The following is a 17,059-nucleotide window of genomic DNA, read 5'->3' as shown; positions in this document are numbered from 1 at the left end:
AAAATGATTCTTTCCAATCAGTATTGATGTTGCAGATAAATGCAAAATGAGTTAAAGAATTTCTCGGAATTCAGTTTAGTTCTTGGTGAATCTACAGCAGACAGGGTATCCCACAACTGGTATTTGTTTATCAGGCTTCTTCTGATGTAAGTTGTGATGGAAATAGCATTAGCCTCAAAAACAATTGGTGCCATTGACATGAAAAAATGTGCTTGGTAGAACCTTAAATATTGATATTCCACTGAGTAGACTCATCAGTGCTGCATCAGACAGAGCATTTGCAATAATGAGAGAAATGCAGAATTAATTGCATTAAAGAAAAGAAATCCCTGCTTTCCAAAATTTCTCCATCTACATTCTTCAGTGTGAACAGCTTGCAGCCAAGTATTTTATATATGAAGATGTTAAGCAAACTGATCTTGAAGTTGTTAATTTCTCATACTTAAAAGGAAGACCTGACATTTCAGGAATTCTGAGGATTGAAAGCTCTCATGTAAACTCAGTGATATTTCTTTCTATTGTGATATGCATGGAAAGTGATGAATGGATGCATGATCTGATGTTCCTTATTCACATGATAAAACATGTACAAACTCTCAACTTGGTACTCCATTGGAAGGATAAGGTTGTTTCTGATCTTACTCAGTTGATTTTCAGTTTTTGAAATGTTATCCAAAAAGACATCTTGTCAAGAAACTTCAAACACTTATCCAATCCTTAGTAAAGTAGATACATTCTTTGACATTGAAATAAAAGACCAGAACCTGAAAAATACTAAGGTAAATTACAAAGATTGCTTGATAATTTCCCAGCCATGTTTTATGTCTTGTTGCAGCTGAAGTCTTGCCTCATTTTTTTTTTTTTTTATAAACTCATACATGGTTCATGTAATCAGTGGTGACTGTCCAGTTTTTAAATATCTGGCTACAGAATCATATGTTGAAGATGTGAATCTAAACATGATCCCCAAATTCCAGTTCACAAATGAAGTCTGGAAATAAGTTCTAGATATAAAGTATCTATAATCGAAGGAAATTGTTTACACCCTACCATTTTTAGCATGACATACTGCTGTGAAACATGATGAAGCCAATTTGTACAGCCTTGACAACCTATCAGCCACAGTATTAACCCTTTCGTTACTATATTTCTGACCAAAATACACTCCTCATGAGTTTCAATTAAATTCTAAAATAATCATTAATTTAGACTAGTTTCATTAAACAACTGTAACTTTTTTACTTATCAACATATTAATGTGATATTTGGAACATAATTAAAGAAAGGGTTCTTAATTCTATTGTATAACTTTCGTCTCAATGTGACTTTAATTACAAGTATATCCAGGTAAACTGAGCAAAAATTAAAATTTTGTTTAAACATCACCATAGAAAATGAATCATCAGCTAATATTCAATTGGGTATGCAACAAAATTTTGATATAGAAGAATTGTGCACATCACTAGATTATCAGTTGAATTTAATGCACAACAGAATAGGTGTACCATAAAGGCGAAATAAACTGAAATACTATTTGTTTACATTCTGCGTAACAGTTTGTTTCTGCAGTGATCGCTTCAAACAAGCATACTGAAAAAAATAAAAGTCTAACGGTTTCGCGTCCTAAGAAAGACTATGGATAAGACCCCCTTCTCCAGAAAAGTTGCTAATAAAAACATTTTTAAAGTTTTTACTTCATTTCGATGTAAAATCGTCTTTACTGTCACTATCACTGCTTTCAGTTTTTTCAGAATCGCTGCTTTCGGTTTCAGATACAGAAATATCCTATTCATTCTCGTACACCACGTGCTTTGGTACCTCATTCATTCTCTTTCTTGATATCTCCATATTTTCTGTTGAGAAACCTTTAAATTCGGAATCACTGCTTGATAGCATGAAACTCCTATCCATTTTCAAAGTTGAAAAAAAAATCGATGCTGAAAAAATGTGGAAAAAAATCTCCCAAAATTCACTGAGTTCAGATATCACGTCAAGCAATGTCGGATACTATAACTCAACTATTTGCAAAGTGAAATCACGTATTTTCACAAATGTACTAACAAGATTTGTGCTTAAGTTCACATTTAACTAACAATGGGTACTCTCGGCCGGCTACAGCTGTGTTGGTCTTATGAACCAAAAAATTTTTCGGCCAGGTTAGTATTGAAAGGATTAAAGATTCACTGCCAAGGTGGAGACTCACAAGACCTTTACGAGCTGCAAACAGTGGCTTTAATATCCTGGTACTCATAGCAGTAGCAATCATAAAAATATTAAAGGCTGTAATTTTGCAAGGTGTTATTTGATTAAAACAATTCCACTTTTTAAAAGAATATATGTATACTTTTGATTGTTGAAACAAATTTAGAAGTTGAAAGTCAATAAAAAAGTTTGTAGACATGCATTTGTTAATATTTATATCTAATTTTTGTTACCAAATATTTATGCAATATGTAAATGTCTTGCAACTCTTGAGCATTTGATGTTTAATATATGTGGCTCTTGCATTTAGTGTATTTGGCCACCCCAGGTGTATTGCTTATAGGTTTTCTTTTTGCTTCTTCAGTTGTGATTTCAGAACTAGTAGGGATGTTTGTGATATTTAGTCTTGATTCATATGGTTGGTTGTTCATTGTAGGCTTTGTGAATTGAGATAGATTCATGCCCCTTGAATTGTATATCTTATATGTCTATTTACATATTTCTGCACTCTTATCTATTTTAAAAGTGGAAAACTGTTGTCAGATGTATCGATGCCTTGCCATTTATCAAGTTAGACTCAAATACTTACAAATTTCATCAAAGAAATTTACTTCTTCAGGTTTTCTGAATAATATATTTGTGCTAAAATTAGTCAAGTTGTATAAAGAGTGAAATATTTGTTATTGAAATGCTTTACTATAGAATTATTCCTTTTGTTGTACATACATTAAGTGTAACTTGCTGTAATTGAATGTTGGAAATAAGAATAACAATTACTCTGATAATCTCCAATACAAATTAAATTATTTTATATGAAAATCCTCTCCATTTGGTTGGAAGTGGGGCAGGGCTCATGACATTATGAGGCTTTTTTGACATTCTGTTTGAAATTCGGTAGGGCAATTTTTGCCGGGAAAGAGACTTCCAGACTGTTATAGCTTTTTGAGTTAGGTTTGAGTGAAATGTTTAATGCAGTATCTATATTGGGTTGAAGAAAGGCAATTGAGTAAAGGGTATATACAACGCTGCCAATTGTGCAGTAGAAGAAACACAAGAGAAGCATTTCTTTCAGTTAGTTGTTGAAGTGTGTTGGTATGAGAGTCTTTGTCAAACAGTTGAACACTTTTCTTTTGGAGGGAACTGAAGATGCTTGTAAGGTAGCAGTAATTGTGTCCTATAGAGTTCTCCAATGCAGTTCTTAGTTACTTTTTTCAATAATAAACCTTGAGAAACTTAGGTTTCTTAGTGCTTTCAGGGAGGTAACTGCAGTGACTATACTTTAATTCTTAAATGGTTCCTTGGTAATTACGAGATCATATTGGTGAAAGACATGGGGCTAATTTCAGGACTGTACATAAATACTACAATAATTGTTACTTTCAGTGTTGAGAGAACAATCCTGTAATAAAAGCGGAATCAAACGGAAACTTGGATTCCTGAAGCACCGACCAGCTTACCGTTCATGTCGTAGAAGATTGAGTTCCAGTGAAGATAAGTCAAAATTGGTAAATAACCAACGCAGAGAGATAAATAAAATTCTTGAAGTAGATGACCCAGTTGAACAAATAGAGAGACTAGCAAAGTATCTCAGTGAAAAGAAGAAGGAATTGGCAATTAATAATAAGGTGTGTTTCATTTTCTTTCATTAAAATATACATATCCAACAGAGATAAAATATAGACTTTTATTAATAACTGATCTTTGTTTAAACCACTTGGTTAACAATGTCTTATCCATAGCAGCTTATTACATTTTCAGGAGTACAATACTCTATCCTTTTATTTTTAGCTAAAAATCATTGATATATGTTTTGACTTTAAGTGTAAATTTTAACTAAATTCTAGGACTTAGTTTTGATTTTATACTTTAAGCAATATCTCTTTTCTCTTTTCATGTATGTACTTTTATTACAATGATGTGTACTGAATATTCCTTTCACTACCAGCATACATCAGTAATGTATCTTTCACAATTTAGACTGTAATCTTTTAAATTAAATAACTACTTTTAAAAAATAGTGTATAACCTTATGCCAGCAGCATGCTAATAAATAGAATTAACAATTGCCATTTCTATAGGTAATGAAATATATACATTGTTAGCTGCCTTGGGGCTTCCTCTTTTGGTATCTTCACTTTCACAGGTTGTTTACATTTTTTACTATTCTTGAGTGTAATGCTTCTCCTCCCTCTCTCTCTCTCTCTCTCTCTCCAATTTTGACCTGAATATAAATTTTTGCATTATGTACAAGTAAATATTGTTTGTAAAAAAAAAATTCAGTTAAGTAGTATGAATTTGTCATCATTATTTCTTCAATATCTTTATTTGAACATCTAGCCTCCATCCTGTTTGTCCCAGCTGAATGAAACCAAAAGTGATGGTAAAACAAGTAAGGTGCTCCAAGACAACTATGAAGAGGTAGCAATGGAAATAGATTCTGATGATGGTCTTGTTGCTGTTAATGAAATTGAAGACATTCATATACAAAGAGAGCCATCCCTTATGGCAAGTAAAACATTTATTTACCAAAGCAATTATTTTAGTAAACCAATATTTTACCAAGCAATTGTTTCTGTAGTAAACTAAAATATTTACAAAAGCAATTATATATTTACCTATGCAATTATTTACCAAACCATCTCAAGCACTTTTGCATGCTGGTACCATGTAAAAGCGCTTGTGTAGTGCCATGTAAGAGGACCCAGCACACTCTGTAAAGTGGTTGGTTTTAGGAAGGGCGTTCAGCTGTAGAAACCATGCCAAATCAAATTGTAGCCTGGTGCAGCTCTCTTGCTTGCCAGCCCTTGTCAAACTGTCCAACCTATGCCAGCTTGGACAACAGACATTAAATGATGATGTTCTGTGTTTTAAATATTTGGTTGTTTATTGTAAGTCTTAAAGTAATGTTGACAGTGTTTTTGAGTTGTTGTTGAGGTTTCATCCTAACAGAAAAAATTATCAAACCAGTGAGGGACCTTCTATATGATTAGTAGAAAAACCAACAGCTACTGTTTTAAATGGACACATTGAGTCAGTGTAATCCCAGATATGTACAGGCATGATCATCGTGGCAACAATATCTTTGACCATAGGTCTGCTCAGTTAGAGCTGAAAGCTGATCTATTATTAAGCAATAGTATCAACAATAATGAAATAGAATTTAAAAGAATAAGTCGCTTATAAGTATCTTTCATATTATCTCATTTTCAAATTAACTTTATTTACCTGTTGTCTACAATGTTCAGAGCTGTAATGTAAATGTCTATAATAACATTTAACCTCATTATTAGACATAGTTTTAATGCTACTTAATGTGAGTATGTGCACATCTGTATGCCTGTCTTGAGTGGATGCCGGCATGGAAAAAAGGTAATAAAATTTGCTTTATAATCACATGGGCAAGTGTCCTCTGTCATAAGTTTGCATTGACCCAAGCCTTGTAAATGTAATTCAGTAGAGAGAAACTTTGTGGAAGCCTGTTGATTGAATTGTAGCCATAATCCAAAGAGCAAGCCTTGTCGTGCACTGTTTCATGTATGTGCTTTAGGATTATGTTAATTGTGTAAGTGCTTTGATATTCATCTACTTAAACTATAATTTAGTAAGTAGGTAGTTCCAGCAGACAATCAGTTTACTTTTACATATTAAACTTCTTGCTGTTTAATTCCCTATCAACTGTGATTGAGACTTATGGTCAAAAGCATTTTAACCATAACTATCATATTTTTGTGTTTGTCTGGTTGTTTATTATCTAATGTACCCTTTCCTTATTTAAAATAATGTATGGTTAGGGGGAGATTTCACTGCTATTTCTACAAGCTAGAGCAGTCATGTAAAGACTTCAATTTTGGCTTTGGTCATAAAATTATGATTCTTATAGTTTCTGTAATTATAATTGTTTCTACCACCAAAGCCTACTTTTGCTATTCTTTGTGCAGTAAATTTATTCCCAATATAGCCTTTTGTTCTAACTTGAATTTTTGTCAGATCTTATTCATTATTTTATTTTATTTTATATATAGAGTTCTATATCTGAACTGCCCCCAGCATCTGACAGAAATGGTCAAGATTTGAACTTTGAAAGCAATCCAAAAAATTGGGTAAATCTAATACCACCTCCTCCTCCTCCGCCTCCACTGCCACCTCCACCACCACCGCCACCACCTCCACCTCTTGTTGACAAGTCTGAGAAAGTTAATCCCAATGAACTCTCTCTCCTTGTGTCTAATGTTGATTCCTCATCACAAGTACCATACACTCTTGATCCACTTCTAAGTCCAAATGTACAACCATTGATGTTTCATGGTCTAGTACCACCACTTCCACCCCCTCCACCACTACCTGATGAGAAACCACCAGAGAAACCACCCGAGCCAGACTATGAAGAAGATGAAGAAGAGGAGAAGCTGCTGCGGGCACAGTTGCTACAATCAATGGCCATACGTCGCAAAGAAAGTGTTCAGATCCTACCTAAGGCTATTGTAAGTTGATTTTCCTTCATTATACATTGTTTTGGCTAACATTCACAGATTAGTCAAAATTAAAAAGGTATATGGGTGCATGTTCACTGGTGTGTGTATGTGTTTGTTTATATCTATTTCCAGGTCCCTTAATTTTAGTGCAACTTTTGTCTTTCATTCTTCTGGGGTCATTGAAGTACCAAATGAAGTTAATGCTGGGCTGATTTGACCAGTGGATATTGGTGGTGTTCAGGATATGTCAAGCAAGAGAATATGACTGGAAATCCTCAGTGAATCTTAGTGTTGTTTTGTACTTTAAAGATAGACGAAGGTGTAAATCTCCAATAGCCACAGTATTCCTGCCAGGCATAGCACAACTATAATGATGGAATAGTTCCACTCAGAGCCCATATTTAGCAGTTTATACGACCTATCTATTATCATAATAGCAAGTTAATACAACATACATATTATCCTTTTATTTGAAAAACAAATATGAATTGGTGACAGGATGTGTTTCCAGCTGTAAAAATCCTACTTCAGCAGTCACTTCCATAAGCCATACTAGCATGGAAAACAGTTGTTGAACAAAATGAATGAGATTCAAACACCTGCATGTCATCATTTTAACACCCACTTTTCCATCCTTGCATGGGTCAGCCAAGATTCATTTAAATAGATTTTTCTACATCCAGCTTCTCTTCAGCTGATCTAAATCTGTACTTGTGGTGGAATGTTTTAAATTGATCTGATTAACTGCCAATATAAATGTATTTCAAAGAAGTTACAAGTATATGTATTTTTATAGGTTGATGATACTTCAGGGAAAGAATCACCACTTTCTCCTAGGAGTCAGTCTCCTCACAGCACTGATGCAAACTTACCTGATAAGAAACAGCCACCTCAGCAACAGCCATATTGTGCTCCAAAGGTATGTAATCTTTGAATTTTTAGTTTTCTATCATCTAGTGGCTTGTGATGTTATGTACAATATATATATTTTATTAGGTGGTTACAAAGTATTGACATTATGTCTTAAAAAAAAGATAAATGGTCATAAGTTCATTATTTGTATATATTGTTTTTAAGTAGATCTTTTAATTTGTCCCTAAAATGTCCTCTACGAATGCTCTGAATGACTTTGAAGGAAACGATTTCTTTCATGCCTGCATGTTTGTTATCCACATTAAACTTTGGAAAAAGGTTTATTATTTTATTAATCAATTCAAAGAACAAACAATTAAAAACAAGAAAAAAAAAGTAAAAAATGAACGTGAGGACATGTGCAAGCAATATATTAATTTGATGCTTGGTGAAAGGAGTGAGTTGTTAATGTTTCGAGCATGACTCTTCGTTGGAAAGAGAAAAGTCTAAAGAGATTTCTTTCTCCATTGTCATTTATTAAATATTTTAAAGTTTTAATTTACAATATGTTTGCAGATTCCGAAGCATCCTTCTGTAGTAATAAACTTGGCTGAGGATTCTACTGATAGTGAACATGAGGCAGAACCAGAAACTCAAAAACAGAACATTCTGTCTGGTATTGACCAATTTCTTAAAGATGCTCGCAAATCAGTTGAGGTGAATATTTCACTCTTTCTCTCTTTCTCTCTCTCTCTCTCTCTCTCTCTCTTTCTCTCTCTCTCTCTCTCACTCCCTCCTTCTCTCCTTCACTTCCCATTTTTGTTTCCCTGTAATTGTGTAGAAGTTGTTCTTTGATGCTTTAGAATTGTCCATCTTGCTGTGTAGAGATCACCGGCTATTAGCCTATTGTTTGAAAGCTGATGGAAACGCTCATTAACTCTCTTCCTGATCTGTTCTGGTGTATCTCTAATTGGTGCTTTCACACTGCTGAGAAGTTCGATAAAAATAGTATCAGTGCCTTTGACATCATCTAAATTTCATTTCTTGAATAGGAATGGAGCCTGGTGTTGCCATCCGGTTTCACCGGTCCTCAGTCAAGTCGTCCAACCCATGCTAGCATGGAAAGCGGACATTAAACGATAATAATGATGATGATGATGAGGATGATGAATCTTCCTAGCAGATTGTACTATCACAATAGTTATTGACAGTTCCCTGGTTACAACTTATTAGTTCTAATTGCCTCAAAGTTTTGTTAAATTTACCTCATTTTGTTTGCTGTCACCTTGAACAATGTACTCTCATTCCTGTTTAGATGACTACGGCTTTTCATTCATCTTAATTCACCATACAGAGATGTCATCTACATACAATCTTATCTCATATTAAAACTATTTCTGTGAACAGAAACCTTGAAAATATTCTTCAGTGGCACCATAACAATCTTATCTCTTTCAACAATACAGACACAATCACTTGTTTATATCAAGGAAACAGTCTAGTTCCTCTAATATTGGATGATATGCTCTCAACTTGCTGCTTATTTATGCCCTCAAAATTTACACTCCTCTCTCTTGGGTACTCAACATATATAGCTAAAAATACATTTCAAAGACTAATTTTCCTCTTCCATCACCAAAACGTATTCCTCTCATTAACAGGCCATTACTGATATGCTCTCACCATTAAGGACAATACTACAGCTATGCTACAGCACATTTAAAGAAGGCCTGCCAATTAATTACTAAAATCTCACTAATCAATGTTACTACACATGCACACCAACTGTTGAAGTTGCTAGCCACAAAGAGAAGGTTCCTGTCATTCGTCGATGAGGTAATCTGTAAGAGGGTGTCATAAAATCGGTCTTTATGTGCATCAGGTTGTCCTAGCTGAGAAGCATAGGTCAAGATAATGGTCGCTAATCCATGTTGCAGCATTAGTCTAAGCTTGAATATTTTATCAGACTCTGACTACCTCAATTACCTCATCAGCCCGTTTCTCCACAAGGAATATACCCACATCCCCAGCCCCATCAGTGTTCCCTTCTCAGAAAATCTTATACCTATGTTCTTAGTCTGTGAGGAACCTAGCAGAACTTTCTCTCCACCTTACTTTTTGGATGCAGCACAAATATACTTGTCTCCTTTCAAGCATCTCATTAATCTCGCCAGACCTACCTTTCAATGTGCCAACCCTGAGGGTGTAGAAGGTGTGCGATGGGGGACAGCAGCATTATGCATCTGAAAAGAAAGCTCGCATTTGGCAGATCTCATAAACACACAAACAGCCTTCAACCTGCATACACTACACCGTTTTATTATCACTATTTTCTACAGGAGACGGACACTAGGTAGAGATGTGGGGGCGGGGAGCATTCCATATAGTAAGCCATTAGAGGTGCTGAGGAGAAAGACATCTGGTAGAGGTCAGAGGATAAAAACTTCCGCTATAGGTGGTGGCAGTGGGACGGACGGGCACATCACAAACGGCAAGCACTGTTCGCCCTATTCCTTCGTAGAAGCTGAGACAAAGTTAGCTATTAATTAACTAACAATCATCATGGGCAAAGCAAGTGGTTAACGAAACAGAGAGGGAGAGAAGTGAAAATTTTCCAGAATTAGGACTGATCGAAAACAAACATGAAGAGATGGAATTTTCGAGATTTAGAGTAAGAATAAATGAACATTTGCATTCTTAACGTTAACTATAGCTATGACTATAACCTACAGTATGTAGTAAGCCAAATTTTGTGACAAAAATAGATAAACAAATGATTGAAAACAATAATTATAATAATCGTTAAGGTGAGAGAATTGAATTGAATTGGTGCCAAGCAAATAATTACACTAGTTTATTATGCTCACAACTCTAGTGGTAGATTTTAATTGAAGTCGGTTTAGATTGGTGGGCAATGAGAGTTTATAATTAGAGTAAAATGAGGAGTGACCAGTACTAGAGTAGTGCAATTCTGTTTTCTCTGATAGTAATTGTCATTTTTATATGGCTTCAAGTCAATACTGGCTGAGGTCATGAGATAGTTGAACAAATGACTAGATATAACACAGAATTGTTGTTTATGAAGTGATGTAGTAGGAATAGCTTTTACTGTTGAAATGGAAGTATTAGCTGTTTGTTCAGCCAAATAGCTGAAATTCTTAATAGCAGGCTTTGATAAAAAAAATGTAGCTGATATTTGTATAAACTTGGTAGAAAATTATTTGCTTTCAATGATCATATGTAATATTCTTCTTTTATACCTGAAAACTGCTAGATACAATTAAGTCAGGTATGTGTTGTCAGTATTTACTTAGGGTAGGCAGTTGGTGACCTTTTAATAGTGAAACACAGGCGTGTGACTGAGTTGAAGGCAGATTCACTTCTGCCTTTGTAGCACAAAGAAAACGTAGGAGTGTACACAGCACGTGTACTACAGCAGTACTATGCGTAGCTTAAATACTGATATGCCTAACTAATCTACAAAAAAATAAAATATTTTGCATTTTATGCATAGTAACCAGAGTAACCTTCATAATTTTATTGAATTAGGTGCATATTTTGCCATAAAAGGAAAATGTTTTGGCGTTAGGAAGGGCATCCAGCCGTAGAAACTCTGCCAAATCAGATTGGAGCCTGGTGTAGCCATCTGGTTTCACCAGTCCTCAGTCAAATCGTCCAACCCATGCTAGCATGGAAAGCGGACGTTAAACGATGACAACAACAACAACAACAATCTGTTTTATTCAAGGTTGGCACTGCCTACCTTGCCTACCTAGGTGGCACGTCCCTGAATTAAGTATATTTTGTTTTACTTTAAATCTGAAGAATTAATTAAGTTAAAACTGCTTTTACAGACCAAGAAGAACAGTATGGAATCAAAAGACGTTAGTAACATTAAGAAAAATATCAGCCTGAATAAGCAGGAAGTAGATTTGTATACTGCAGACAGGGGCTTTCGGGAACTCGAAGAGAAATATGTTGCTCAAAGGTAGATATTTTTAAAATCTTTTTTTACTGTTTTGAAATTTTAGTGTCGTAAACTACATTTTCTTTTGGTGAAATAGTGCATATCTTTTGCGTGTTTGTCTGAATATGTATTATTTGTTTCAGAAAACTAATGTTACAAGACCAAAGAGAATTGAAAGCTCTAGTAACCCAAGCATCAAAAGTCCTTACCAAAATCAAATCAACAGAAAAGAAGTGTGAGATTTTCAGGAAAAATCTGAAAAACTCTGATCATTTGGTTGCTATGTATCATAAACAAGATATTAAAATTAAAGACAAGGTAAGATTTTGGGGTTTAGCTTTTTTTTCTTTAATAAAATCTTTAAGGAACTCAAAACAAAACCACAGTTACAAATGTTTTCTTTGTGCTTTGTCTCTCTCCCTTTATATAAATTGTAAAATTAAAGGTTTAGAAAGTGTGTAATGTAACACCATGGAAAGATTTTATTCTCAAACTAGAAAACTTGTTTTAATATCTTAAGATAAATTTGTTAGTTTATATGCTATGGAAATTATATATTTATTGTATGCATGTTAGTATTATTAATTTGTAACACCTAGACATCACAACTCTGTCATACTTGTTTGGTAACTGTAAATCACCAAATGAAAATTAGATACATAATTTTAAGGTTAGTTGGCCAGAATTATGGCCACAGTGCAATAAGTTCAAACCTTGCTATTATTCCCCTCGACAAAACAATGTTGCTCAAACTGCAGGTTTCAAACTGAAGTAGTTGCTATTCTATAAATTTTGAAAATAGCACAATTTTGGTTAAAAAGCAAAAAGAAATATCTATTAGCATTATATTTTAATTATTTTTCATGCCCACATTTCTTATGAAACAACCTACTGTCAGTATATTTCAAATTTGAAAATGATCAAAAATTTAACAGGATACAATTAAATAAATTACATATTTGTTAGCTTATACAGTGTACCTGTTTTTTTAAGAAAAGAGTATCCCAGAAAATTGACCTTTGCTTTATAAACACCAGGTCAGTGTTTGGGTTACTAGCAAGTAGTGGTTTATTTGCTGCAGTGTCTCATAAAATGTACTACAAGCATCTCTCTTACACAGCTATTTCCCAGACTAGTCTAATTGGCCTAATTTTGTCATCTCGCTGTATGAAGAACTCAATTCAGACATGCAATTCATGTAACTTCAATTGTATACAAATGAACCTGGAGCAACAATCATATCTCTTTGATAATTGACATTCCTTTTTTGCCATCTTTTACTTAAGATACAACTTGTGAAAATTCAGCTTGCTCATAATGAGTCCACGGTATTACAGTTAGAAAAGAATCTCCTACAAATTGGAAAACGTCTTTATGGTGCCTGCTACCAACCCCGTACAATTGCTGTTGATAGTGCTGGAAACAAAAGGGTATTGCCCCTTCTTTCACATAATCAGGTAAGTCTATATGTTGTTAAAATTATTACCAACACAATCTGCACAAGTATATCTTGTACCAGTGAAGGATCCTCTCATTCATTGATCAACTTGCTAAAGATAAGGTAAATCTCCCTCAAAATATACATTACTTTTTAAATTGAAAGGCTACTGTATAATGTAGACTGCCCACCGACACAGAGAAAACAAGAAGGCTGTTCCAGTTGAAATGCTAATGATCATAAGTGTTCAGTTTGGCTGCTCTGTGCTATAGCAATAATGCTGCATCTCTTATCACATCTTCAAAGACAAAGTATTACAATATTTACATCTAGGCTGTATTGATAGGTTTGATGTTCTAATCACTCCAGATGAACTTGAACTTGGATTCTTTATTTCAAAAATAACCCATTGAAATGTTGTGTAGGTATAGATATTAAAAATCTTTCAATATGCAGTGGGTATTCTAAAGAATTATTTTATTGAGGATGTTAATCCTTAACTAGATAAGCGTATTCTTTATACTCATTTAGGTTTCTTAATATTCCAAAAACGTTGTAAGAATTTTTTTTTCAGTGGTTTATTTCCAGTTGTGAAGCTGTTACATAAGTGTAACAATATAAGTCTCTAAAAATTACACTCGCTTAAGATCATTGACTGTGTGATAAGAAGCTTGCTTCCCAGCCACATAGTTCCGGTTTCAGTCCCACTGCGTGGCACCTTGGGCAAGTGTCTTCTCCTGTGGCCTTGGGCCAACCAAAGCCTTTTGAGTGGATTTGAAAGAAGTCTCTGTGTGTGTGTGTGTGCCCTTCCACCATCGCTTGACAACCAATATTCCCATAACTCAGCAGTTCGGCAAAAGTGACCAATAGAATAAGTTACCAGGCTGACAAAATAAGTTCTGGGGTGAATTTGTTCTAATAAAGGTAGTGCTCCAGCATGGCCACAGTCAAATGACTGGAAAAAATAAAACATTTTGATACTGATTTTTACTATATTGCTAATTTGGCATTCAATAAATATGTTTATTCTTCAAATTGGGTTGCTACTTATTGCACAAGATAATCTCTTTGCAGCTTAAACCAAAAATTGAGGACATTCCTCATAAAAGACAACAACTTCAACAGATGCAACAACAGTATGCACTAATGTTGCAGAAGCTACAGACTCAAGCCAATAAAAAGATTACCAAATCATCAGTCCTTCAACTGGAGAAAATTTCATTAGACTGTACTGAGGAAGCTGAGACAGCCTCTCAACAAATTGCTGAGAAAATAGATTCTCGACGACGTTCAATGATTTCACTCAACTCCAAAATGAAGCCAGAGATCATCCAGAACAAAGAAAATATTCAACCAGATATACGTGTCCCTCAGCAATTAGATAAGACAGAATATAACTTTGAAATGCCTGAAAATTCACAGCTAGCAAACCTTAAAACGATTTTGGTAAATATCTAATGCTTGCTTTAAAGATCAATAATAAATGTTTTTCTTTTTCATATAAAATTTAATGTATTACTTTCGAAGAATGACTTGTATTGTCAGTCTCCAGATGTTTGTTGTTCTGCGGAAGAAGTAGACCCAGGAAGACATGGGATGAGGTGGTGGTGAACTATGATCTTTAGATATTGGGTTTCACGGAGACGATATCAAATGATCAAGTCCTTTGGTGGTTTGCTGTACTTGCGATGGCTTGTTAGGCCAAGTGAAGTCATAGTCACGGACAGTACCGGTGACACATAAACGGCACCCACTACACTCTTGGAATGGTTGACATTTGGAAGAAACCAAGCCAAATTTAGACTGAAGCCTGGTACAGCTCTCTGGCTTACCAGTTCCAGTCAAACCATCTAACCCATGCCAGCATGAAAAATGGGCGCTAAATGATGATGACAATACACGTATTTTCTAGTTTCACTTGTTTAATTCATATTTATCCATCTTTTTAAACTTCATATGCATAACAAATCTGATAAATAGGTATGGTATTGCACTGAATATTCATACAAGTGTTTTATAGTATCTTTGTTTCTGTCTTCCACCGAGAAACTGAATTCTGTATATCATACTGGAGATAAAGTAGACACTCCCATTACTTGTGATAGCCCATCACTATATTCAGTAGAAAATTTTTGTCAATTTGATACTGTAGAAATAAAGAACCAGAGTTTGCTCTAAAATCTTCTGAGACTTTTTAAAAAATCTACTTCTAAAACTTAGCTGAACTTAACAAAAATATAAAGAGCAGAAATATTGTTTGAATTTTATTTTATTGTAACCAATTCTTCCAAAGTCTTAAATATTAATTTTGAATTAGAAATTTGTTAGATTTTGCTATTTTAATTTTCTAATTTTTAGCATGAAAAGATGCAAAACTTAATAGAGCCAGCACAATCAAAAATTGTTTCTTGGGAAAATTTCTCTCATTTGACTCCACCTTCAAATTCTGTAAGTTGCTTGATTTAATTTTGCTTAAAAATATTTTCTGCCATTTTGTGCATGTGTTTTGACAATTTTTTCTTGTCTTAAATCTCAACTTGTAAACTAATAGATTTCTCACTTTTATGGTAAAATGTGAATTAAAAGCCCAGTAAATCATTGTAACTTGCACTGGTACACTGACATATTTCTACTTGGTTAACCATCTAAATCAGTCTTTCTTAATGAGAACCAATATGGAAACTGAAAAGAATGGCCTTGATATATTGTGGTGAAGGGTCACAGTAGAAAGCTGTAAGAAAGGCAACTGATCTGATGAAATATCTGACATTTTATACAAAGGGTCATCATTAAGTAGTAGTTGATAGGTTGGGAAATGGTTTAGTGTTGGGGCAGAGATGTTCATCCAAAATTGAAACCATGACCTCAAGTTTAACAAATCCAATTCCTCATGTTTGTATAAGTGGTAAGGAAGCCATTGTTTCTTCCATAAAAGATATTTGGTTTATTGGCACAGTATAAGATGAAAATTTATGGTACACCTGTTCTGTGCATTAAATTCTACTGGTAATCTAGTGATGTGCACAATTCTTCTATATCAAAATTTTGTTGCATACCCAATTGAATATTAGCTGATGATTCATTTTCTATGGTGATGTTTAAACAAAATTTTAATATTCTTACCTTTTGCTCTGTTTACCGGGATTTACCTGTAGAGTAACTTTGAAACAAAAGTTATGCAATAAAATTGATTAAGAACCCTTTCTTTAATTATGTTCCAAATATCACATTAATATGTTGATAAGTAAAAAAGTTACAGTTGCTTAATGAAACTAGTCTAAATTCATGATTATTTTAAAATTTAATTGAAACTCATGAGGATGTATTTTGGTCAGAAATATAGTAATAAAAGGGTTAATACTGTGGCTGATAGGTTACAACTCAACTATTTACTAAGGAAATCACATGTTTTCATGAACGTACTAACGAGATTTGTGTTCAAATTCACATTTAAATAACAAAGGGTACTCTCGGCCGGCTACGGCTGGGTTGGTCTTATGAACCAAAATACTTTTTGGCTGGCTTAGGCCAGGTTGGTATTGAAAGGGTTAAACTGCTTCAGGTATTTAATTGATTCTGTGAATAAGTTCCATTCTTGACTTTCATTCTGGAAGGTTGAAAATATGCTAATGAAATAGAATTAGTTTTATTATGGATTGTGCAAACGTTTACATGTAGGCGCTAGGTGGATAAAAAAGCACACTGATTGCAGCAGACGGGAATCATCTGTCATGGGTGCTGGAATTCCTATATCATGTGATTTCATTCTATAGGAGATCATCTGTGAGAGGCATCCAGTCACTGCTTTTACACACATACACACACACACACACACACACAAACACACACACACGTGCAAAACCACTGATCTATATATATATATATATCTATATATATATATATCTATATATATATATATATATATATATATATATATATATAAATACTATCACATTTTTCTTTCAACTTTTTTTTCTTTCTTTAGATTCCTTATCCTAAATCTGATAATCAGTCCCTGAATAATCTCAAAATGTCCCAAGCTTTAAGATTGTATAAGCCATACAAAAGTCCCTTGTTACATTTTCGAGCATATCGGTAAGTATTTATTTAACAGTTGATCTTTCCCAT

At 34.1% G+C, this 17,059-nt stretch overlaps 1 protein-coding gene across 1 annotated transcript in view; it reads left to right on the top strand.

Annotated features, from left to right (window-relative positions):
• Nucleotides 1–17,059, top strand: part of LOC106874332 (zinc finger C3H1 domain-containing protein) — a 68,485-nt gene that overhangs the window by 17,278 nt on the left and 34,148 nt on the right. The window contains exons 4-14 of the mRNA XM_014922023.3: nt 3,586–3,827; nt 4,540–4,707; nt 6,225–6,683; nt 7,471–7,593; nt 8,103–8,243; nt 11,381–11,514; nt 11,637–11,811; nt 12,780–12,950; nt 14,006–14,377; nt 15,290–15,379; nt 16,917–17,026. Of these exons, the coding sequence (XP_014777509.1) occupies nt 3,586–3,827; nt 4,540–4,707; nt 6,225–6,683; nt 7,471–7,593; nt 8,103–8,243; nt 11,381–11,514; nt 11,637–11,811; nt 12,780–12,950; nt 14,006–14,377; nt 15,290–15,379; nt 16,917–17,026 (2,185 nt within the window). The remainder of the gene's footprint in view (nt 1–3,585; nt 3,828–4,539; nt 4,708–6,224; nt 6,684–7,470; nt 7,594–8,102; nt 8,244–11,380; nt 11,515–11,636; nt 11,812–12,779; nt 12,951–14,005; nt 14,378–15,289; nt 15,380–16,916; nt 17,027–17,059) is intronic.

Source organism: Octopus bimaculoides, chromosome 2 (assembly GCF_046866305.1).
Source record: "Octopus bimaculoides isolate indiv1 chromosome 2, ASM4686630v1, whole genome shotgun sequence".
NCBI lineage: Eukaryota > Metazoa > Mollusca > Cephalopoda > Octopoda > Octopodidae > Octopus > Octopus bimaculoides.
Note: the sequence above shows the minus strand (reverse complement) of the source record. Positions and strands in the feature narration are given on the sequence as shown.